Source organism: Melospiza melodia, chromosome 2 (genome assembly GCF_035770615.1).
Source record: "Melospiza melodia melodia isolate bMelMel2 chromosome 2, bMelMel2.pri, whole genome shotgun sequence".
Lineage (NCBI taxonomy): Eukaryota > Metazoa > Chordata > Aves > Passeriformes > Passerellidae > Melospiza > Melospiza melodia.
The window spans coordinates 14,969,010-14,993,284 of NC_086195.1; the positions used below are offsets into that span (position 1 = coordinate 14,969,010).

At 39.1% G+C, this 24,275-nt stretch overlaps 1 protein-coding gene across 1 annotated transcript in view; it reads right to left on the reverse strand.

The window, feature by feature from the left end:
• PHEX (phosphate regulating endopeptidase X-linked) overlaps positions 1-24,275 on the reverse strand; it is a 95,784-nt gene that overhangs the window by 15,395 nt on the left and 56,114 nt on the right. The window contains exons 13-15 of the mRNA XM_063182458.1: positions 18,684-18,761; positions 16,915-17,018; positions 8,975-9,033 (exon numbers count right to left, since the gene is read on the reverse strand). Coding sequence (XP_063038528.1) covers positions 8,975-9,033; positions 16,915-17,018; positions 18,684-18,761 — 241 coding nt within the window. The remainder of the gene's footprint in view (positions 1-8,974; positions 9,034-16,914; positions 17,019-18,683; positions 18,762-24,275) is intronic.

Below are 24,275 nucleotides of genomic sequence, written 5' to 3' on the forward strand. Positions count from 1 at the left end.
CTACACATTTCAGGAAACTGGAATACATTATCACCAGTAGGAATTGTTCTGTTTTGTTTGAAGGGTGCATGTTTTTGTGGTTTTGTTGGTTTTGTTTGTTTGTTTGTTGGTAATAAAGAAAAATCTAGGTTTGAAAGTAATTCTTGGTGAGCTAGAAAAGCAAGTGGGTCCCATGCTCCAGAGGTCAGCAGCACTGAGGGTGCTTGTCCACTATTACAACATTAGAAGGAACACACTGAGAGCTGACAACACTTTTTATGCAGCATCTCCTTCAGGCAAGCAACAACTACATCATCCTTGGGAGGATCAAGGATAGCAATGTCTTATACCTAGAATGTCCTTGAAATTGTAACATGAGATTGATCACCAGACAGTTTCTTATTTTGTGCTGATTTGAATCCCTTGATTTAGGTAATTCCCCTGTGAAGCCTGTTTCTTTTTTTGCTTGGCATATTGCACCTAAAAGAATTAATGAAAAAACTCAGAGAGCTCATGGTAGGCTCCAGATGCAATAAATTCTAATGGGATTACTTCTATGCCACTGGATTTCAAGCAGGCAAAGGACAGATCTGAAGGAGTAAGACAGACAGACTTCAGGGAATTTCACATCTTAAGGAATAGATACAGGCAGTGGGAATGTATTTTAAGCTAACACTTGACCACAAATTTAGCCTGTGGTGTGCATCTTTTAAAGCTTTCTCCCTCTACACAGCCCCAGAAGAGAGATACAGGCTGACAGTCTCTCTCTTTATACACTGGATTACAACTGCAGGCCCAGAGTCTACACCAAGGCCATTACTCACCAGCAGCACACAGGAAGAAAACTGTGTTATCTTATTACAGACCCCACACAAACCCATCTGCCATCAAGCTCTGGACTTGCAGAATGTGCTTTGACTACTTTCTTAAAACCTGCCTAAATTTGGGGCAATGCCACTGGGCTGCAGCACCATTCTGAGGTGGGCACTGGTGTCACATGTCACAAGAGCACTGCTCTGTGGACAGCTGAGCTCAGGCTGTGACAGAACAGCACTGGTACCCTACATCCATGCATCTTACTGGCAGCAAGGTGGGACAGCCAGGCTGCATCATTCTCAAGATGGACTTTGTGCCGCTGATCCCACCACGTTAGAAACCAGCTGCTCTGATCACAGCCCTTCAAGCTCAGCAGTTCAAGGAGTTTTCAGTGCACCTGACCATCCTCTCAAGTGGCTGATTCTTCAGCAGTTGGTATTTGACCATGCTAAGGAAGGCAGTGCTGAAGTTCTTTCTAAACAATAAATCATTTTCACATCTCTCTCCTCCTCCACTGAGCTAGTAATCTCAATGTAGAAAGCTGGTCAGAGAAACTGTTTCCAGGATTTACTTTATCATGTACACAGGGATCATTGTGAGCCTGGCCAGCTTGTAATTCCCTGGATCTTCCTTCTTGAAGATGAGAGTGACATTGGCTTTCTTCCAGTCCTCAGGAACCTCCCCCAGTCACCATAACCTTTCAAAGATTACCAAGAGTGGCCTCATAATGATGCTGTGAGCTTGTAGGTGCACCCTGTCAGAGCCCATGGGCTTGTGCTTGCCCAGTTTGTTCAAACACTCCCAAACCTATTCCTCCTCCCTGAAGGGTAAATCTCCTGTTACCAGGTCCCCTGCCACCACATTTACCCTCCGTTTCAGCACCACATTTTCCCTCCATTTGCTGCTGCAGCTACACCTGCAGAAAGGTTTCTTCACATCCCTTGCCAGATTCATCTCCAGGGAGGCTTTTGGCTTCACAAACCCCTGTGTCTTGCACAGCAACAGTTCAACTTTCCCCTCAGTCACCTTACTGCTCTGGAATGCAGGGGCACCTCAAGCAGTGGAGCCAACACCTGGCTGACTTCAAATATTTCACTCTGAATTTATACTGATCTTGAAGCTTTGACAGAACTTTGCCTGCACAGGACTACTTTTAATGTAATTAAAGGTTTCTATCTTCATTTCATCTGTGATGTCATTTTCAGCATCTTCCTCCAGCAAGGTGCTGTAAAGCTTCTCAGAATGTATTTAAAATTTGAAGGTGTTTCTTTTTCTTCAATTTTGCAAGGGCTTTACTGCCATTAATAAATCCTAGCTAAAACCTTCTGGTGTTATTATACACACTTTGCAGATGAATACCCTTACCTCAGTATAATATTACTAGTTTACCAAGAAGACACAAATAACTACATTTGATCTGATAATTTCCTGAAAAATGCAGAGCAATAATAGATAAACCAAACCAAAAACACATGAAAAGACTCACCAAATCCTGAGGAGATTTAGAGTTCAAGTCTAAATATGAATTCAAATTGTATAGTTCACTTACATTATTCAGTTATACAGCATGCTGTTTTTAACTGAGCAAGGAAAAATCTTATTCCAAGTTAGTGCATTTACAACTTCCAGTAATGAGGTTGGTGCATTTTACGACTTCCAATAATGAGGTTGGTTTGTTTTAAGCAACTTCTGACAGGCTAGTGAATCCTATAGATAAGTGACAGATATGGGAGACAGCTGTGTGATATACAGGGTACTCTGCCAATTGGTGTGCACGTGTTCAAAAGCTTTAACTTGTTCTTTTTCAAGTCACATTAATTCACTGAATGAGTTCAGATGTAGAGTTTTAAAGGGATAAGATATGAGCAGAAGACTAACTTCTGATCAGTAATCAAAGGATATTGAATTCACATAAGGAATTAAATGTGAAGACACCTGGGGTGTTGGTTAGTTGTCTAAAAACAGCCCAAAGGGCAGGATACATTTGTTTAAAATGGTTCCACAGACTTCTGTTTGGACTACTGAATCTCATCCCAGTGATAGTTTTGATGTTTGGGGTCTAGCTGTCGATCTCATTGGCTCCTGCAAGTTTTATCTCAGATAAAACACAAGAGAAAAAACACATTACTTTCAGATACTATGAGACACCCAAACAGCTCTGAGCACCCATATGTAGGTGACAGAGAGCAAATTGTCTGTCATTACAGGGACCTGAATCATACACCTTATTTCAGGTTTTATCCTGTGGAAAAAGGTGACAGAAAATATCAATTGTTTAAAGCAGAGTAACTGCTCCATGCAATGCATGAACACAAAGATTAATTTTATTAAGAACTCAGTGAATAAATTCATTAAAGAGATACAGGGAAGTAATGGTCTTTGAAAGCAGAGGACTGTAGCCTCTGCTTCAATTCTTGCCTCAGTTTCTCCCTCACCTGACAAGAGGCTTTTTTCTACTCATGAAAAAGAGAGAACCTGGTGTTTACCAACCTCAGTGGGGCAACATGAGGAGAAACATGACATGGTTTGTGAGGTGCCAAGGAATACTGTCTGCTAAGGGAATAGGAAATGTGAAAACATCTGTTTTACACGAAACTTAAATCTTTATTTTATGAGGAAAAATCCTCAGTGGATTCCCCAGGGTGAGGGAATGGGGGCTAGGGGGAGAAGAACAAAGAACAAGTTCTTCTATTTTATACATTCATAGATAGGAATTTTAGGAAGAAAAAATAAAGAATGGAGGTAAGGATCATGCACCATGGTTAAATTAAAGAGAATAGTGGTCCTTAGTAATTCAGGAAAATTGAAAATGAGGGCTCACTTAAGACACTTAAAGCTTACTTAATAACAGGGCTCAGAAAGTGTTCAGTCCAAATCTCTTAAGTTCATTAACCTCCAGGAAACTAATGGCACACTTGAAACTACTTCATCAATAACCTTCCAAATAGTCCAGTTCTTAAGGGAAGAGAAAATGCCCCATGCACATTCCCCTCATCCTGCCCTGGCCATGGCACCAGGTGCTGCTTGCCAGCACTTCCCTGGCTCCTGGCAAGATGAGAGTTCTCCCTTGCAATTCCCAGCATCAGCGTCAATATCTGCATGATGCTTCCTGCAAAGATGAGACTTACTGGCTAATATGAGCCCTCATCTGTGGTTTTCTCTGTGGATGCTAATTTGAATGTAATTTTTAAATTCTGTTGTAGATCATATCTGCCTCCTGTAACATGTATTGAGGCCTCTCTCTAAAGAGGCCTCTTGACTTTCACTAGAGAGCTGCAGTAACAGCACAAATGACTTAGAAGGAGCATGGATATAAACTTACAGAGATAATATCAACATTAATTATCCAGTACATCTATTCAATCTTACACCTCATGAGTGTATTGCTTATATTTGCCTCAGTTCACTGTAAATCTCCCTTCCATTACTGTTCACATCCCACAAGTGTGACTATTTTTATATATTCTAGAGGCATACATATTTACGCTTTAAAAAAAATCCAAAACACACCAAATGTCTGATGAATAGTTCCTTTTATCCTTAACATATTCAAAGGCTAATATTTTAGTGCTGTAATGAAATAAAACCTTTTCTTGAACAGAAGTATGCTAGCACCTTTTGATCATCACTTGTGTCTATTTTCAGCACATATTTGTTGATTGCTCTAGAGTGCATTAAAATAAACTAATCCTTTAGAAATTGTTTTTGGTGTTCCAATTATGATAATTAAAAAGATAGTATTCATGCTGCTTAGATGATATGAAGTGTACTTAGATACATTTTGAGGCTCTAAAGGCAATGACACATACCTGTTGTCCTTGTTAAGTACCCATAATTAAAGGGGAAATTGATGAGCAAATGCACAGAAAATTGCAAAATTATCCAAACTAGGATTAAAAAATAATTATCAACCATTATAAACATGCATAGTGGTTCCTCTAAGACACATTGAATTATGGAAAAAGAGGAAATAAATAAATAAAACTCACATACAGAGAACATCAGGAGTAAAGTTGTATAATATTAAGGTAAATTATATGTAACATACTTTTGAACTCTGCTCTTTTTGGCACATCTCACCTTGATGCAGCTACTTATTTCTCCTTTGGAAATATTAATAGAATCATTGGTCATTCAAACTATCAATAGTTTAGTAATAAAAATCAAACAAAGCAACACCAAACACAAAAGTGTTTGCACTAAAAGACAGCAAAATTTGGTACATCTACTGATATGCAAGATTTGCTAAATTCTCCCAAATCTAGTAATTCTTTAAATCACCCAGTTTCTATTCTCTGTTCATTTTCTCTTTTAGTGAAATAAGACCTTTTTTCCAAGCAACTGACTAGTCAAGTTAAAAACACTAACAGCCTGCCTGTATATGAAGATCACATGGACCTGCATGGATATTCCAATATTTATGTCAGTGATACAGATTGCAGAGGAAGAAGAATTTGTGATTCTTCTATCAGGAGTGTCAGTGACATCCCTGTGCTCTGAACACAGAAGGCAAAAGCAGCTGCCTAAAGCTCAGAAGTGCTCAGGACATGCACATTCCCCTTCCCTTGTGCAGGCACCTGATGGTTGCTCCTTTTCAGAATCAATGGGTCAAGGAACTGAAGTTTCTTTTTCTCTAAACTTTTTCAAGAAGCCTCCAGTGACTAATCAAGTTTGGAGTTGCTGTAGTTTTGTTGATATCATCACAGAGTACATTTCCATTTCCAAACGAATGGTCCTAATTTTCAGAATCAAATTTTGGAAGTGGGGATTTTCCAGTTCACATAGAAACTACTTTCCATAATCAAATTCTATTACACATTTTAAAATTCTTATTTCTCAAATTCTTCTTAGTAAACTCACTTATAAAGAGCAAAAATGGATGGGTCTTGAAGACAATAAAGTCCAGTTTTCTCACTGAAGAGCAGGGGCACTCAAGCAGATAGTGAAGAGGATATCTGATCCATTCACTCATTTACAGGAGTGATCAGATGTAGATGTGAAGGGAAAGAGTTTCAGGCAACTACCTGTGAGGTAATTCTTCTGGTAGCACACATTCCTACCTTCCAGCAGCCAGCAGCAGAGGGAACTGTCCTCCTGGGCTGGGTTTATATCCCTCTGTTCATTTGCACGGAACAGAACACAACACCCTCTTTTCAGTTCATCTGCTAATGCAGTGAGTAGCACAGACCCTCACAACAAGTTAGCAATTTGCCAACAAGTAATTGGTTCCTACCTCCTTTTCTTATTTTAATCATTCATTAATTTATGAATGACAACTTTCAGTTATTAGTATTGGGAAAGAACCTCATCGATAGTGCTCTATGGAAAAAAAGCATATGATCATATCAAGCGTACTTACTTGCTTTCTGAATTTTAAAAAAAACCTCTAGTAGATTAAGAAAGCATGATTTTTTTCTAAAAGTAAAGCAAAAAACATCTCACATTCTCAGGTTCACTCTTCACTGTTATATCATATGCTTATTCATTCTCTATTCAATCACGTTGTGGTCACAACCAGATTCCTTCATATAAAGGCTAAAATAACTTGTTATGCAGAGCCCTCTGACTGTCTTTTGAAAAATAGGATTTGATACTTATCACACCTATTCTTTCTGTACTGTATACCTGTGAGAATATTATCTAGTCCTTATATTTGTCATAGTTCCTTGTATGAATTTCTTCTAAAGTCACAGAATCACAGAATCACAGAATCACAGAATTTTCAAGACTGGAAGAGACCTATAAGATCATCTAGTCCAGCTGATGTTCTAACTGTTCAACTAGATCATGGCAGCAAGTGCCACATCCAGTCTTTTTTTAAATTCTTCAAGGGATGATGCCTCCACCACCTCACTGGGTAAATGATTCCAGTTTCTGACCACTCTTTCTGTGAAGTATTTTCTTCTTACTTATTGACACTAAATTTTAAATTATTTCTGGGACAAACCTCTCACAAGTAAAAGTTCCAGAAATAGAACTTCCCAAACTCTTTCAATGCAAAGAATTATCTTATTTTTATGCCTTAGAGACTCTCCTCTCTCAGTGAATTTGACAAATAGGTTTTAGTATTATTTCTTATGCTCCTAGAAATTTGGCCCATGAAATATCTCTGGGCTTGCTGTATCACCATTTTACATCTAACTTGCTAGAGTTGAAGCTTAATTCTTATTCTCAAATGATTCTGGTTTCTGGAACTTTTTTTTCTGTTATTTAACTAAGCCTTTAAAAATGCCACAGTTCTTGTGGCATGTGAGCAGCCCCAGAACTTTATACAGATTACTACTGAAAACACAGCTGCAAAGCAGTAAGGTAGCAGTTCTTCCCCACCAGCATCAATGGGAAATCAGTAGTGATGTGTCAAATGTTTATCAGCAACTTCTACCAGAGAATGTTCCTCCCACATCACCCAGGGCCTCTTGCCCCATAAAAACACAGCAGCCAGCAGTGGCAGACAGTACTGTGCCTTTCTCTGAATCCTCCCTCCTGTTGCACATCATTTTTGGGGCATTAGTACGTTTTTTACCTCTCTCTCAGGTACGAGACGATTTTGTTCAGAAAGAGCCACTTAAACCCTTTTCCTCTTTGAAACAGTCCTAAAAGGACTGAGAGGGAGTGGCACTGTCCAAACTTCCAGGTCACTTGCCAGCAGAATGAGAAGTTCAGCAGTTATGATACAGAAAATACAATCAACTCTACACCCATGACTGATGGGTTATGTTTGACACCTGCCTCTTTTTTGCCTCCTGACTCTGTCAGACACAGCAAGTGTGAAATGTTCAGTGGCTCCAGCCTCTCATCACAGTTTTCTCTAATGTGCCATGGCAGAGAGGCTGGGACAGCTGAGCACTGCTCAAATTTGAAAGGACCCAATATTAAAGAAGGTATAACAGAAATGGCTCTCGTTTTTCTCTGAGCAGGCTTCCTCTCCACTCACACAAAACCTTCTTAGCAGCAGTGGTGGCTGGAGGAAGAGCAGCTGTAATGCTTCAGGGGTACCTCAGAGCTGTGACCACCTCAGCCAATGCTCCTTCAGATGATCAACAAAAATGTGACTGCCTAATGATGGCAGCCCTCTAATTAAGGCAGAACTATCTAAATCTAGTACTAATTTTAATCAAAAGAACTTCCTAATTATAATACATGTTTTACAAATGAGATCATTTAGACACAAAAAAAAAATTATGTGAGTGGTTTGAAGGCAAAACTTTACAGAAATTGGTAGAAGCAAATACCAGCAGGCTCAAATTGCCTGTCCTCTGCTGTACCTTCTTCAGTGTGACACATTAACTTTGTGCCTTTCTCTCTGCGACCAAAAGAGATTCAGGAGAAAAAAGGGGAATCGCTCAGCAATTTTTAATGTCCTGACTCTGGGGACTGAGACCACAGAAGTGGGGGCAGCCACTTTCCAGACCCTAACAGCTCAGGAAAAAAGGCTGATTTAACATGCAAAGCTAATAAGAGCAAAGAAAATTGCCAGGGTAAAGGTAAAACTGTTGCACAAAGACTGGTATAGAATTTTAAAGCCTGCTATAGAATTTTAAAGCCTGTTAGAAAATTTCAATTCAAACCCCATTAAAGCAAACAGGAAGGAACCTCCAAACTCATTACACATCATTGAAAACCTCAACTCTTTCACCTTATTTGTTTCCACACTAGAATATATGCTGTCTAAAACCAACCAGTAAAAAAATTAGAATCAGACAGGTAGTACTGCACATACAGGTAAGAATTTTCAGTTAACTACAGATACCACTCCTTGTCCTTGAATGAATTGAAAAAATCCACTGGATACACCTCCTTATGTTTTCTGGTCTATATCACAACATCTTCTTATGGTTTCTGGTCTATATCACAGTCTTCTCTAGTCACATTTATTGTTACATATCTGTCAATATTAAAGGACAGAACTGCTATCACTGTATGTTTATGGAGATGTGTGTATACATTTTTGCTACAGAAGATAGAGACATTAGGCTTTAATAAAAGTGATTTAAGTTATTATTCACATTGGACAGAGTACAAACACATACACATACCTAAGTCTCACAGCTGAATTACCAGGTCTGAACTTTTAATTTTCAGTCATAAACAACACAACAGGTACAGCTGTTATCTGAAGCTTGATAAATACATTCCCAAACAAGCATTTTGTAAGGAGGCTCAGAAGGAAGATACTCACGGATCTGGTTGGTAGATGCACTATAAAAAGCATTTACAGTAGTTGGGCTTGTAAACCATCTGTAGTAAGAACAAGAGAAATTGCCTGTCAGTACATTGGCATTCACCTTTATGAATCAAAGGAGCAAAGATTAAAATTAAACTCAGTAGAAGAAAGTAAAAACATTAAGGACTTAAGATACTTTAAAGTTTAAATATTTCTCCATTTCAGTACATGCTACCTGCACTTTCTAGACCATTAAATCTATTGTTTAATTACTTTTTCTGAGTACAGTCAATGAATGCCCAACAGGAGCAATTCCTAGTGTTCCCATCATGTGATCTGTTTAATTTTTAAGTGGCCACTGTGCTTGTGAGGCTGATGAAACAAAATTCACCCAGAAGAGGCTGCAACACGGACAGCAGCTGTGAAAACTCTCCTGGGTGTTTCAAACATGTGTGGAGGAACTCCATGTTGGAATCAGAGGAGAGCATTTTGAAACAAGTAAAGTGGCTTTAGAGGCTTTGCTGAACAACTACTTGAAAAATTAGGATTATGCCAGCAACATAAACAGATAATTTCTGCAAATGTGAATTCAAAATAAACAGCTTCATGTTCTGTACCCTATGCAGTGAACACGACCATCCTAAACAGACTTCTTGCCAAGCATTTCTTCTCATAGTTTGGTTTCTCATATAAACTGGAAGAAACCCTAGATTTTAATAAGAGTTGGACTTTGATGATCCTTGTGAGTCCCTTCCCACTCGGGATATTCTCTGATTCTATGAATAGCAAATGAATCTCCTTAGCCTAAGCTCTTCTATATTGATGGTGGCTTCAACCATATGAATGGAAAATCTTGACTGACTTCAGCTAGATCCAAATCCCCTCAGATGAAACCCTGAGTTCACTGAGCCCAAAATTTCACTTTGTGGTTTTATAAAGGAGAAATTCAGTTAAAGAAATAAAGACTATGATAATTAGTGGTTAGTTCATAACAACTGAGAAGCAACTCCAGTAAACGTTCAAACAGGAACACCCTGATGTCATTAGCAAAATATTACTCAAAAGTTTTATAAAGCCATGTGAATGTAATGTAATTGCTTTGGAAAATTTCTTTTAAAGAGAAGAGAAAGGAGCTGCAAAACAATGAGTAAGATCTTTCCAAAGGAAGATCTATCAGAATATGAAAAATGTGTGATATCAATGACAATGTATACACAATTCATGCTTTTAAATAGCCCCATTAATAAAAGAATCATCTGCAGATCTTGTTTTTCTGACAACTGATGTCCTCATTTAAACCATGTAACAAAGGGGAGAGTTCAAAAATGGCAGTATTTTGTCTTTTATCAATAAAATTAACTGCTTGTTTATTCTCCAAGCTAAGCAGCGTATTTTGCAGTACATCAAATAGAACAACTAATAAATGAAGGCGAAAAGAGTGATGTCATGTACATATTTTAACTATCCATTACATTACAGGCTCTAATTGTCAGATAACTTTCCCTGTCTTGTTTATTAGGAGATTGTGAAGGGGTGGAGCAGGGGGAGGCTTTTTTCTGGTCTATTTTCTGCTTTCTTCATAAGGAGATTAAATGTTAGAGGTAATGTAGTGAGATAATGGAAAATTGAAGGAAGAATATATATGGTGAGGGGATCAAGAAAAAAATTAGGGGCTTAATTAACTACATTTGAATTTCATGTTTGTTCACAGCAGTAATCAGCTGAACTGTTTTGAAGGATGCAAAACTACCATTTATGCCTTGGGACTGGTACTCCAGGCTTAGCTGTAAATCTGGAGGACTGTCCCTTTTTTGACAAGGAGAAAATCCATCTGAAAGAGTCAAGACTTCAATTTATATTTTACTGTAAGTTTAGGCAAAGACACATAGTGTTGTGACTGGCACCTCACCCTCTTGGCTTGTTCTGCTTACAATGGCCTTTCTGTTCTCAAACAGCAATTTTCAAGCATGAAAAAGGCTTCTGGGACAGAAAATGCTCCCTTTTTGCAAATTCCTCTTAGCCTTCTATTTCCAGCCAGAGGATCAAGGGCCTGAGACGTATAACAGATACTTCAAAACAGATTAATGTGCTGTGGCTCTTCTCTCCATCCTCTGGGGGGGCTTACACAGCTAGCTGCAGAGAGGAACCAGCACAAGCAGCAGCCCAGAGCTCTGCACTGACTAGAGACAGCCCTCCAACAGCACAGGTTTGCTCTTGCTCTTCCTGGGTGAGGAGTGGTGATGCAGGAACTTGTCCCCACAGCAGCACCTCAGCCTGCCCAAGAGCAGCAGTGAATGATGGTGACACTTGGTCCACTTTTACTGAGGGAGGACTTCACACCACCCTCTGGCCATACCTTCATACCTATGGACTCATAGATTTGTATCTTGCAGATGAAGACAAATCACAGCATCCCTGTCCTGAGGCTGCTGCTTTTCTCATGATCTACCACCAGAACTGCAGAGCCCATCCTGTTTGCTGAGCTTAGCATCAGCCCAAGGCTGAGAGCAGCCTTGATTTTCTCACTGCAAAACTGAACTCAGCTCTTTCCAAGCTGCTCCTTTATAAAAAGGCCTTGAGAATGATCCTGTATGGAATTCATTTTGCTTTTAAGCAGTTATGAAGAGGACAGAGCAGCCATACTGAGGAGTCAGGTTGAGAGTTCTCTAGTAACAAGCAGAGTATTTACTATTTGACATATTTTTATTCCAGCATTTTGTTGTACCGTTCTGAGCCCTCAAAAAGATTTAGGAAGTATTTTCCACAAAAGAGTAGCCATAACCAAGACTGCTTCCATCCAGACTAGCAGAACAACCTCACTTCTCCTCTGCCATGCTCTTTCAGTGAGCTCCTTGAAATGACTGAACCTTCAGGGACAGTCCTTAACTAATAACACACCAAGGTACAACATGAAGGTGTGTAATAAGTAGCTGCTGTTGCTGGTAAACTTTAAGGTGAAGCAAATTTAGAAATAACTCTCCCATTCCTGCTTGAAGTCAGATTCCCTGAGCATTTGCTCTAGGTCTGCAATTTCAATGTGCTTTATCTACTCACAGAAGGATAGAAAAAAAAAAGAAAGGCATTACACATTCCAAGCTCTTATTAACTACAAAGTAAATAAATAAAAATTCTAGAACTGTTTACACTGTTTCCATTTGCTATAAGTTTGTGAAAATGGGACAGCTTTGAATGATGTCCTTTAGCATTACCCATCTCCTTCTGCAGCAGTCAAAACCTAATTCTGCAGAGTTGTCACTTGTAAGGTTGAGATTTCTCTTGTAGAAATAAAATGTGAAACAGACACTGAGATAGCAATTGGGGCAGAAGCTCTCTTAGTCTGTGTTCTTGAGGCTGAAATTTCCTCTGATATTTTCTTTCTGTGTTAAGAGTATAGTGTGCTATATTGCCATTCATGAACAGGGATGGTTGGGAACATTTACAGCACAGAAAAAAGCTTATTCATTTATTTAATTCTCTGTAAAGCACAAACTGAATTTGCAAATTGATCCTCAGTTTTTTGAGTTGAAAGAAATAATTCAGTTCAACATTCAAAGTAAGAAATAAAAAATAAAAAATCATGTAAATCAAAGAAAATGAACTTGTGAATGTACAAAGAATTAAACTGGTTAGAAGTAAAAAGCTGTACAAAGTTTCTGGAAGCTGGAAAATGTCATCCAAAGAATACACTATGAAGAAAAACTTCTGTATGGGAGGCAACCTTCAAGGTGACTTTCAAAATTGCATTTCCTCTTCTCATTGTTAGTCTCTTGTATATTTTCCCATCTAGAAACAGATTATTATCCCAGGCCAGGCTGCCATCTGTCTCCCTTAGGGATGGGCAAGCAGCTAGGATGGTAAGGCTGGGCCCAGCCTGCAGTGCCACATCACTGCTTAAAATGAGGTTCAAAGACCAGAAAAAGGCTCCAGGAGGTTCCTTTCCAGCCTCTCCTCTCCAGTCACACTATTTCCAGCATCATCTCTCCAACAGACAGCAGCCTGCTCAGTGTTTTTGATGGCTGCTTTTCCCTTTTTCAGAAGGAGCTTTTGCACCATCCTTAGAGGTATCCAATCCAGAACCTCTCAGAGCTGCCCTCCCTTGTGGCAAACCAAGAGCCAGGGCTTACAAACAATAGTGTATGGTTAAGAAAAATAAGGATAAGTCCTGGAGGAGACCCCAGAATCCTCTCATAGCATCCTTGCTTTGTATCCTCTTATTGGGATACCAGACATCTACATCCCCAGCTCTGAAAGTCTAGTGAAAAGTGGAGAAAGATTTGGCCAAGTCTAAAAATCTTAGATTATGTGCTGACTTCAAAGGAGAAAGATGGATAATAATGAAGTGGTGTGGCCAAGAAGTCCTCTGATGCTTTGTTATTTGCAAGTAGGATATCAGTGTTAAGAAGGACAGAGTCTGTCTCTGATTAAAAGGTGCAGGCATGTGTTTGTACGAACACACACACATGGATATTTGTGTGCATGAATGTGTGTGACTCCACGGAAGGATAGGCAAATGCAACTAAACCCTGACTCTCCTTAATTTTTCCCTTCCCCATGCCATCACTTCCCCCTGTACTGCCTTTCACTTTCCTCTGCTCCAGCTGTATCTCACCTGGCTTATGAAGATTGTCCTCACACCTGGTGCCCCCCTTCCCACACTGCCCCTTCCAGACTCTCCACTGAGCCCTCTCAACCTAACCTGGGCTGGTTTGTGCCCCACATTCCTCAGCTCCTGCACAAATTCCTTTCATTTTACTCTCTGCTGATACCGGAGCACCTTTTTCTTGTTGGAGAGAGCCAGCTGTGCAGGTGACAGTCGCCTCCCCAGCCAGCTGTGAGGATGGCAGCTGGCACCAGGGCTGGTGTTGAGCACAAGGGACACCTCCCAGAGCTGTGGTGTCCCCAGGGGAGCCTGGCCCCAGGACTGGCAGGAGAGGCAGCTCCAGCACCCCAGTGCCCTGTCACAGCTTTCTGGTGCCAATAGGGCTGCGTGTGGCACATCACCCATGCCCTGAGCAATGAGAGCTCATCTGAGTTCCCCTCTCCTGTCAGGCAGATAAATGCCAGGGATGGAGGGAGCAGAAAAGAGAACAAAGATTTTTATAATTACTCCTCATTTAGGGTTTTTTTTTCCTTCTTTTTTTTTTTTTTAATTAAAAACTGTTGAGTTTCCCAAACAATTCTTTTCCACTTTGTTATCTCATGGGATCTTTTGGTCATTGTGACCCCGAGAATGTAAAAAGTCTCTTTTCCCAGCCCAAGCGCTTGAAGAATGAGTCAGGGCACTTCATTTCTCAGTCTCAAGGTTGTTTATTGTATCTTATCCATAAAAAATTTCTCCTGCCCAGCCGAGGTCCGTCCAGCAGGACAGTTCCAGGCTCTCTGCCTGCCCCCAGGGTGCTGTTATGTCTTGATACTAAAAACGATGTGTACAATGTTTACAATTACTTTCCAATACCTATCACCTATGTTAGACAGTGAGCTTCTACTCTAAACCAATCTAAAAGTGCCAACATCACAGCAGAAGATGGAGGCCAAGGAGAAGAAGGAGAAAGCCTGGACATGCCCAGATCCCTCCATCTTGCCTCCTGAACCCCCGTTCCAGAAACCTCAAAATCTACTTTTCCACCCTGTGATAACTTCACTATTATTCTACCTAAAATTTTGTGGCTTGCTAATCTTCATCTAAGGTTGGTAATTTGCTCCACGGATCATAATCAAACCCACAGGTGTTTTGGGCTCCATGCCAGGGTCTCTGAGCCCCCTGGCAATGGTCTTGGCTGCTCAGGACAGCCAGAGGGATGTTCTGGGTTCCCACAGTTATCCATATTCCCCCTTGTTTTATCCAACTGCTTTGTCTTGTATCTCTCATCTCTGTCCATCCCCTGATGGTCTTTCCCTGGTGCTTTGATTGAACTACCATTTTAATTTCACATTTAGCTGAGGAAAGTGATTCCAGTTTGAAATAATTATTGAGAAACATGGACTATCTGCTAAAAGAATATAGTGTTTTACCTTTTGGGTATAATATTATTTTAGCAACTTTTATTTTATTTCCTTAAACACTAATTTTCTTATTTATCTTTTTTGGTCCACAACTTTGATGATCTTATAATATCTATCTTGAAATATAAATGTTATGCTAAAAGCTACTAAACTAGGGAAAAGAAGAAATGAAGCAAATAGAAACAAAAACCCAAGGGTAATTAGCTATTAACATAGCACCAAGCCTCATCAAAAATTCTGTGGAGTTATACGAAATGTAAAAGTTTAAAAAATGAAAACAGAAAAATGGGAGGAAAAAAAAGAAGGTAAAAGCATCAGAAAGCAGTGAAGTATGATGATTTAAAAGTGGGAAGTAGCTAAAAAGTGGCTGATATTTTTGAGGCCAGGTTTGACATGACTTAGACTGGTAAGTGGGAGTTATTGGTTTATTTAAATAAATTTTTTAAAAATTTCTGGAGGCAGCAATGACTCTGTGCCTTGGTGTCCCTCAGCAGGCAGAGTGACACCACTTTCAGAGCCCTTTTCTACCACTGAACAGTTGCAGAGACAGAATAATATCCCAGCAGGAGCCCTAATTATCCCTCCCTGCCAGGGCTCAGGTGAGATTACCTCCAGCCCTGCAGAAGGCAGAGCAAATCGCTGTGCTAACAAAGGGAAGGGACCAGAAATCAAAATGGCACACCCCAGGCCTGAATGTGCTCTGAGGGCTGACAAGAAAAGAGCTACAAAGGTGATGAGGGGCTGGCTATTGTGTAGTCCTGAGAATAAGAGGGTAAGACAGGCATGAGAAGGGTTCAATCTTGTAGAGGGCAATTGGATAACACTTTCATTTTTTAAAGCATACCCATGTGACAGCTCTCAGACTACAGTCCTGGACTCAGGGGCTGCCTGCCACTTGATTTCCCCTCAGGAGAGCTTTCCCATTGTGCCAAGAGTCTACAGGTGCTGCACCAGTGCTGGCTGCCCCAAGGCTGGCCAGTGCTGTTCCACTGCTCTCTTGGAACTGCTGCCCTGAAGAGACCACACCATCATGGTCATACCCCTAAAATCATACCCCAGGGCTGACCAGAGCCATGTCAGAGAAAGCTGTGATGAGAAGGTAAAAGTCACAATTAAAGCTAAGCTATAAATGACACCTTGAACACACAGGGCCAAATTAAAGCAGTTCAACCATGAGCAACCTTAGTTTGTTCTCCTGCCTCATGGACAGCACAGAGCCACCCTCAGAACAAGGCATGGTTCAGTTTGAGCAGGGTTTCTGGAGTCCTAAGGAAACCGCTGGAGCTAAGCACTGGCACTGATTTCAAAGTCTGTGTGTAGAAGTAATTTTTAAGTAGCATGATTAGACTAATTAAGTTCTGCTTAGGTTTTAATTTGCATTTAAAGGATTTGATTACCCACCAGTAAGAAAAGAGAATGATTCTCTTACGTATTTTATGAAAGTTTGTGACACAATCTGCTCTCTCATGTTTACAAATAAATAAAAATAACATACGTAGAGTAAATTATGTTTTATTCTGTATCATTGCTATCAACAGCAGGTAAGTAACAATGCTGATTTGTGTTTCTAATAATAGCATTATCTCTTACTATGATTTCATTCCTACAGAATTCAGTTCATAAATCCCCGCTGTACCATTTCAAACTCTAACTGTGACCAAGAGACATAATCCATTTTTAATTGCAATTCAATTACCCCTTTTTTCATTAAATTAAGTTAGAGCTTCAAGCACATGACTACTCTGCATATGAACAGGGATACCTTCAAAAAGAAGATTCACAGGAGTTTCTGAATAATGAGAGTTTGCCCATAGGCTTTTTGTGGCATAATACATTGCTGTTAACATAATTCTATTAAAACTTAATATATAACAGTATTTAATATATAAATTAAATAATAAAAATTAAAATATTGTCAGAAGATTATGTAAATTTGCCTTTTGTCTACTCACTCTGTTTTTGGAACTTCTTTTCTAAGCCAGTAGAAATCAGATTGGGCTGCATATTTGCGAGTTTGCAATACATTGCCAAAATAATCACTTTCTGTAAACTTCAGCTGTACCAAGAAAGCACAGACATTTTTAAAGCATGTCCAAAGAAACAAAAGCTGACATAAAACAAGCAGAACTTTTATTTTATACAAGATAATTACCTAATTTTTTTGCGATTATCAAAGCAAGTAAAATTTTCACACTTGGTAGGAAGAATAAATATTTTATGAGCTTAGTTAAAAAAAAACAGTGGCTGAACAGATCTGCACAAGGGTCTGGAACACTGGGAAAACTCTTCATTGTGCAGAGTGCTGCTGAAGGAATCATAAGCACCCAACAGTGCATTGCAGACTGCACATTTCCATGGCTATTATTAAGAGAGCATCTTTCCCAGGAGGAAGTCGGGTTACTTTTATTTTTAAAAGTGCATTTTAAAACCACTTCCAACAATGTAATGAAGTCCCTTTTTCAGTTTGCTTTACATTTTATAAAAAATACTTCATATTCTGTGCCTTCTGAGAGTTCTACCCCATTAAATATTTACAGCCATAGGGCTCCATGCTGCCATAAGTTTCCAAATCTAATAGCATTCACACACACAAAACTAAGCAGGCAAGGAAAAGGGATGTTAATATGTTATAAATCCCTTTCATCAGTTTAAAAGAATTCTAGGATTTGCGAGGAAGTTGCTCTTCAGATGTAAACTTTGGTTTTGCAACCATGATTAACAAGTATTTTTCACCAGCCATTGCCACTTATCTGAGCAAATAATGCCATACTCTGAGTGATAGAGTTGGTTACATGCTCTGTCTCATTGCACTGTTTTCATTGCATCATCTCACCCTACAGCTTCCCCGGACAAGGACTAGGCTGGTGGACATGGTTCTCTATTTAGTGTTCGTTCAGGTGCTCTGGCAATGATGATGATGGCTCTTGTATTTTACTGCTTCAGGATTGAACTTGTATTTCTGGTTTGCCTGTGACTTTCAGTAATACAATTCATCAAATGCACGCCACAGTTGGAAAGTAGTAAAATATATTATTATTATTATTATTATTATTATTATTATTATTATTATTATTATTATTATTATTATTGTTATTATTATTATTATTATTATTATTATTATTATTATTGTTATTATTATTATTATTATTATTAATCATTTGCCTTCCTGCCTTAGTTAGGCTGAACAGGTACTGGGGCAGGAAGGAGTCCCCCCACAGTATCCTTGTCCAGCAGGCAGCACAATAGGCCTATACATTGGTTAGGACATCCTGGCGTGATTACAATCATCAATTGTAAATTAAATTCATAGCCTGTAGATATGAGGAGAACTTATATAAGGCATCCTAAATTGTGATATTCTGAGGTAAATTGCATTAGGCTTTTTGAAAATCATTATTTTGAGAAAAAATTCTTTTGCTTTGTTCCATTTTTACAACTACATGCAAAATCATTACAGTGCATGCTTAACCTTTAAAATGCTTAATAGCAGGAAGGTTCTTGGCACCCAGGCAGACTTTAATCCCAGCAGGCCTTATGATATCACTTAGATACAACAGCATTGACTATTTAGATAAAATTTAGAGGTAGCACACTTCAAAACTAAAATAAAAATAACCAAGCAAGCATGCCAAACAAAAGACTAGCTTTGACTTTAGACAGAAGCAAAACAGAGCAAAGAATGGCCGCAATAAATGAATAAAGCTGCAAGCCTGACACTTACTGTTTTGATGTCTTCATTAATATATGTGTCATTCATTATAAACTGAGGGTACCCAACTTTCGCCATAACTGCTTTTGCCTTTGAAAAAGAAAAAGAAGAAAAAAGGTTTTTACAGATAAAACCACTTCTCAGCATACAGCTTTTTTTCTTTCTTGCTCAGTTTCCACTTGGTATTATTATGCTTTCCTGGAGTCATCCTAATGTAACTTCAAAGCAACCTGCCTACAAGGTAAACTTGGTGCCACAAATGAGCTTGGCATCACAAGGCAGAGGGTCCAGATTCTGCTGTCAGATTATCACAGTGGGTCTGTCACTGCCTGCGGAGCTCTTGCGTACTTACAGCGACGTGTCTGAGTGCAAAACCTTAACAGCTGATTTTCCCTACAGGGTTTTGTGCTAATCAGATGGTCAAATGCCTGTTTGTACACTGTTTTCCAAAGGACAACAGGAAATGGCCTGTTTTGCTATGGCACAGTAGCTGGTACACATCCAACTGCTAAAACAGATTTGATGCACAGATGTGAATCAAGCTTGATCCCAGCAAGTGCAGCCTGGCGTTTCCACTGAGGGCCACTTCCATTTGCACCTGAGGATGGGTCCTGTTCTCAAGGACACTGTACTTTCACCACAGGACTGGTCTGGGTGTAGTTATCCAGTTTCCCTCCCTTTCTTTGCAGTCTTTACTCTTTCCCTAATGCCGGTAGAGGTGTTAAAATAAGACACTTCAATTTTCATTAATCCTCTTTCAGTTGTGATTTGGTCCCCGCATTTATGCACAACCTGTGCAAGTAGTCCAGTGTGAAGTAGCTGCAGATGAGTATTCTCCCTTTGTAAATCATGGTGTGAGTTTATAAACAGCCTTGGTAATGTCCTCACAAAAACATCTGACACCCAGAATCTCTGTGGAAACAAGTTTCCAGAAGAAAAGCAGAGGTACACAAAAAGATGACATACCAAGAAGTGAAATGTGACAAGTCCATAGGATAAATTACAGCTATGATGGACTAGGTTAGCACAAAACTTTCATTTTTTGTATTTTCATGATGCTGAATATAATTTCTCCATAAGTCTTTGGAATTCCCTCCATTCAAAAAATGCTCCTCTGTGGTCATCAGACTCTGATGTCAAAACTCAAATGAATATTGCAAGATATGAAAAACAATAAATGATTGGCCTTTAAACCAAGTACAACCATACCAATCCTGCATTCTGCTCTCTATGAGCAGAGCCTGGTCTTTTTTAGGGTCCAACAACTTTTATTCCTTTTTTGCTTCAAGGACTGACTGCTTAAGGGAAGATTTCCCTTCCTCTACACAGCCTTTCCCCTTCTCCCACTTCACAGCATCTCAATACAGCAGAGCCTCCTATACAGCAAAACGTAAAACCAGCTGTTCCACAACTTTCAGAAAAAAGGTGATGGAGGATTGCTTCCATTTAACCAAAGTCATCCAGTCTCCTCTTTTATTTTTCAAGAAGAAAAGCCTCTTTTCTCCAAACTCCTTCAATTTCTCAATCTCACTTCCAACCCAAAGTCATAATCCTCCATTTGTGACATCACAATTAATTGTGGTTGAGATAATTAAGATGTCACAAACAGAAGATAACAGCTTCAGGTAGGAAATTAGCAGCAGGAGCAGACAATCTCTTAAGCAAGAAAGATCCCATTGTCATGCAAATTGCCTTAGTAATAAAAAAAGCAATGGTAGAAAAATGCTGAATGGAAAATATGAAATGAGCCAAATTAACTCTCAACAGAATGTTTCCTCACTTTGCCAGAAGGTTCAGCAGTCTTTCATGATATTTTAAAGGCTGTGATGGGGAGGGAGAACAAAAAGCCAGAAAGGGAACACAATTCATCTGCAAGTTTGTATGTAATCAAGAGTGTCTAAATTTTTCCTGGTGGTGTTGTTGGGTCCAACTGACTGAACTTTGCAAGGAAACAGAAAATTTCCTTTACCATTTCCCATGTTTCAATACTAGTTAAAACTAGCTTTGGAAAAGGAAAAAGCAAAACACAACAGTTTTAATTTCTGCTAAGTCAGATATTTAAACAAATCAGGTGGATCTCAAATGTTCTGCATGAGTTCATCATTTGCTTTGTGACTTTCACATTTGATGTTGTGAGATTGAGATTTCTAAGCATGAGAATAAAATAGTCAGACACTATGGAGATTTTTTTATAAAGTCTATATAAAATCCTAGTAAATAACAGAGTGTGTCTTGAGATTTTGGAAAGCAACCTCAAAAGGTAATGCTGCTTTTAGTACTTTGATGCTTTGTATGTCTAAAGCTGACTGTATTCTGTGAGATAGATAGATAGATAGATAGATAGATAGATAGATAGATAGATAGATAGATAGATAGATAGATAGATAGACAGACAGACAGACAAACAGACAGATAGATAGCCAAATAGATATGTAGATAAGGGGGAAATGTTATATTATTGCATTTGTTGAATAAAAGGCATTACCACAATATGTGTGGTTTAGAGATCTGAGCAAGTAAGACAGACAAATCTGATGCTGACAGTGAAGGATGTTTGGCTCTTGGTTAGATAAACTTTCCTATAGCCAAAGTAAAAGTCATGAGAGAACATAGGAAGCATTCTGAAGTCCTTGGGAATTCCTCTGACTGGGATTCCTCCTAGAAGCTTTGCATCACGTGCAAACCTTTTCAGCAGAGTGCAGCACAATTTATTTACACAACTGAAAAGTTAGAAAGTATCACATTGAGAGCAGGTTTCTAAATTTGCATGTTGGAAGTTTTGTTTCTGTGCCTATTTTTCTGTTCACTTGTGTAATATTTAACAGCAGTTGGGAGATTCCTTATTTATATAGCACAAGGAAGTAGAAAACTCTTCTACAGCTTGCTTACTCTTTGATAATGATGTCATTATTTTCCCCTTGATAGGATTAAAAGTATGTATAAGAGACCAGCCTTCCAGGAGGCAAGCACAGGGAGTCAAACGAAATGTGACAAATGTACAGGAACCAGCCATGTGGTAGTTGCACATGAATCCCCCATAAATCCACCATGCACAACTTTTTATGGTTTAAAGGCTCATTTCACTCCTCTCTCTAATTTGCATATTAAACAGCCATGTGTGCAGGAAGAAAAGAGGCGCTGGGGTGCTTCCCCCAGGCATCATTAAGCACTCAGCTGAGTTGGGCTGCTGGGTAAATTAAGGAAACTATTGCTGCAGGGTGCTTCAGGGTAAGCCATGACAACTCCTTCCTATCCCAGCAGCCAGGGAGAGCAGGCTGTGAGGCAGAGGAGCCAGAGTGGGACTATTCCACCACTCCTTGTGCATGGGAGTTTCCCCACTGACTTCAACACAGCCAGGATTTTACCATCAGTGTCTTTCTGTCACAGGCAGAGCATTGCGAGTCATTTTACTACACAGACAAGATAATAAAGGAGCTTTCACTCTGCTTAACAACCTGCCAAAGTGGGAATGCACACGTGTTTCAGTGCTCCAAAGCAGCCCAGTTCCCAGCCTATTCAAATTCTCACTTGACAACCAAGCAAGTGAGCATCCTGAGAGCCTTTTTGCCTCTCAGAGTATGACTTGGATATTTTATACAACACTAAATACTGACATATTTTACTTACTGTAAAGAGAAAACAAAACAAAACACATATCTCACAACAAAGTTTTATGAGTCTGACAGAGATCTTCTGTATATTAACTTACTCAATAACTTTGTGAAGATCATTTTTAAGCTTCTAAATATATAAAAAATTAATACAATTACAGTTCACTGAAAAATTAGCATGAAATACCTTGTGAAAGCTAAAATCATTCATGGTAAAGTAATGTTCCATTTAATTACAAAGATTAATTCAGCCTTTATATATGTGCCCAGTCTTTTCATTTTTCATTGAGAACAGGTGATTCAAGAGCCATCTGGTAATACTGCTGCATAAATATCACTGCATATATCTAGGGTTTACATATGGAAAAAAATAGGAAAATAGAGTGGTGGATCTTGGCAAAACACAGGAAAGTTCCATCACAGGGCTAAAGCCAATCCTACAGAGGTCAGTAGGAAATCACTACTGACTTGAGTGAGAGATGGATTGAGCTCACCTTAATGATGCACAGTATTTCCTTTGTGGGAAAGTGAAATATCAGGGATTTTCACATTGTCAGCTACAATGGAAAGTGAAGTGGCAACTCAAACATGAACACTTGGCCTGAAATGACAATTTTTAACAGTACTTGATCTGCAGTGAACTGTCTAATGCATACTCAAGAAGACAGATTATCATTATTTATTTTTAAAACTTAACGGTCCTCTTTTTGTTGCATAACTGTCCTCATTTTGTTTTGCCACAATAACAGAAGCTGTGTAGACTTTTCAAGAACTAGTGTTTCATTTAATAACAATTCACATATCACCACTTCACACTGCACCATAACTATCCCCTCTGCATTACAATAATTGTTTTGAATGCTCTAAAATATTTGCTAAAATAATGAAGACAAAACACAGCTATCATTCTATCTTTGTAATAGCTTGAGGCCAAGGTCAAAGAAAAAGTAAAATAAATAATCAAGTGACTTTTGTGAATAATGACACCCATGTACGCATACAATTGCTTTCCGTTAAATACACATTATGGTTCCAAAAGTAGCTGAGTCCATTTAACAAATTTGTGATGCCAAAAAAAAGTCCTAGTCCTTGTCCTTCTTCCCCACTCCTCTCAGCTCTGTCCATAGCTCTTCTCATGCTGCCTGCGCCCACAGCCTCCAACGGCTGCCTCAGCTCCTCGACACCCCTCTCTGTGGGACCACCTAACACACCCATAACACAGCAGAAATTTAACCAAGCTTTTCCCCAGCCTGTGATCAGAATAAATCGGAAATTTAACCAAGTTTTTCCCCAGCCATATCACTGAGCTGAATCACTCACTCATCACATGGAGACCCAACAAGTTCTGGAACTTTTACAAGCCAAGTGCTGGGGACACATGATGTAACAAAGTGGAGACGGGTTATGTGATACAGTAGTTACCTCCTTCTCTGAAAGAGCTTTTGAAACCAAAGCCTCACTCAAAAAACTTACTGACAAGACAATACTATTTAGTACACTTAAAAATACCATACCATACCTTATAATCCTAGGAAACAGAGAGGAAAAGGGACACAGCAATTCCTAAGACAAATGTTCATTGAGACTATATGTTCAGTATTAATATCTACTATTCAGCAAGACAATAATATTATTAGATACCATAAAGTTTAAAGCATCTAAAAGTTTAGTAGGACTACCATGGACAAAAGAGTCAGAAAAAGCAACAATGTACAACAGTGCTACTCTTTCCTGTTCTAAATCCATTCTGGCTCTCTGGAATACAAAGATTCAGTCATTGGTTCAAGCACTGTGACGAAAGTTTCACTGGAATTAACTTTTCAGTTTAAACTAATCCCACATTAATTTTAGTTTTTTTAAGCAATAGAACTGGACAAAGTCAGAGAAGGTGTGAAATTAGATCTTTATTTCAGTCTTACTTCTATAAACATTCTAATTGACTGTGATATTTTCATAAGCACAACTCCTCAGTTCAGTGCAACACTACAATTAA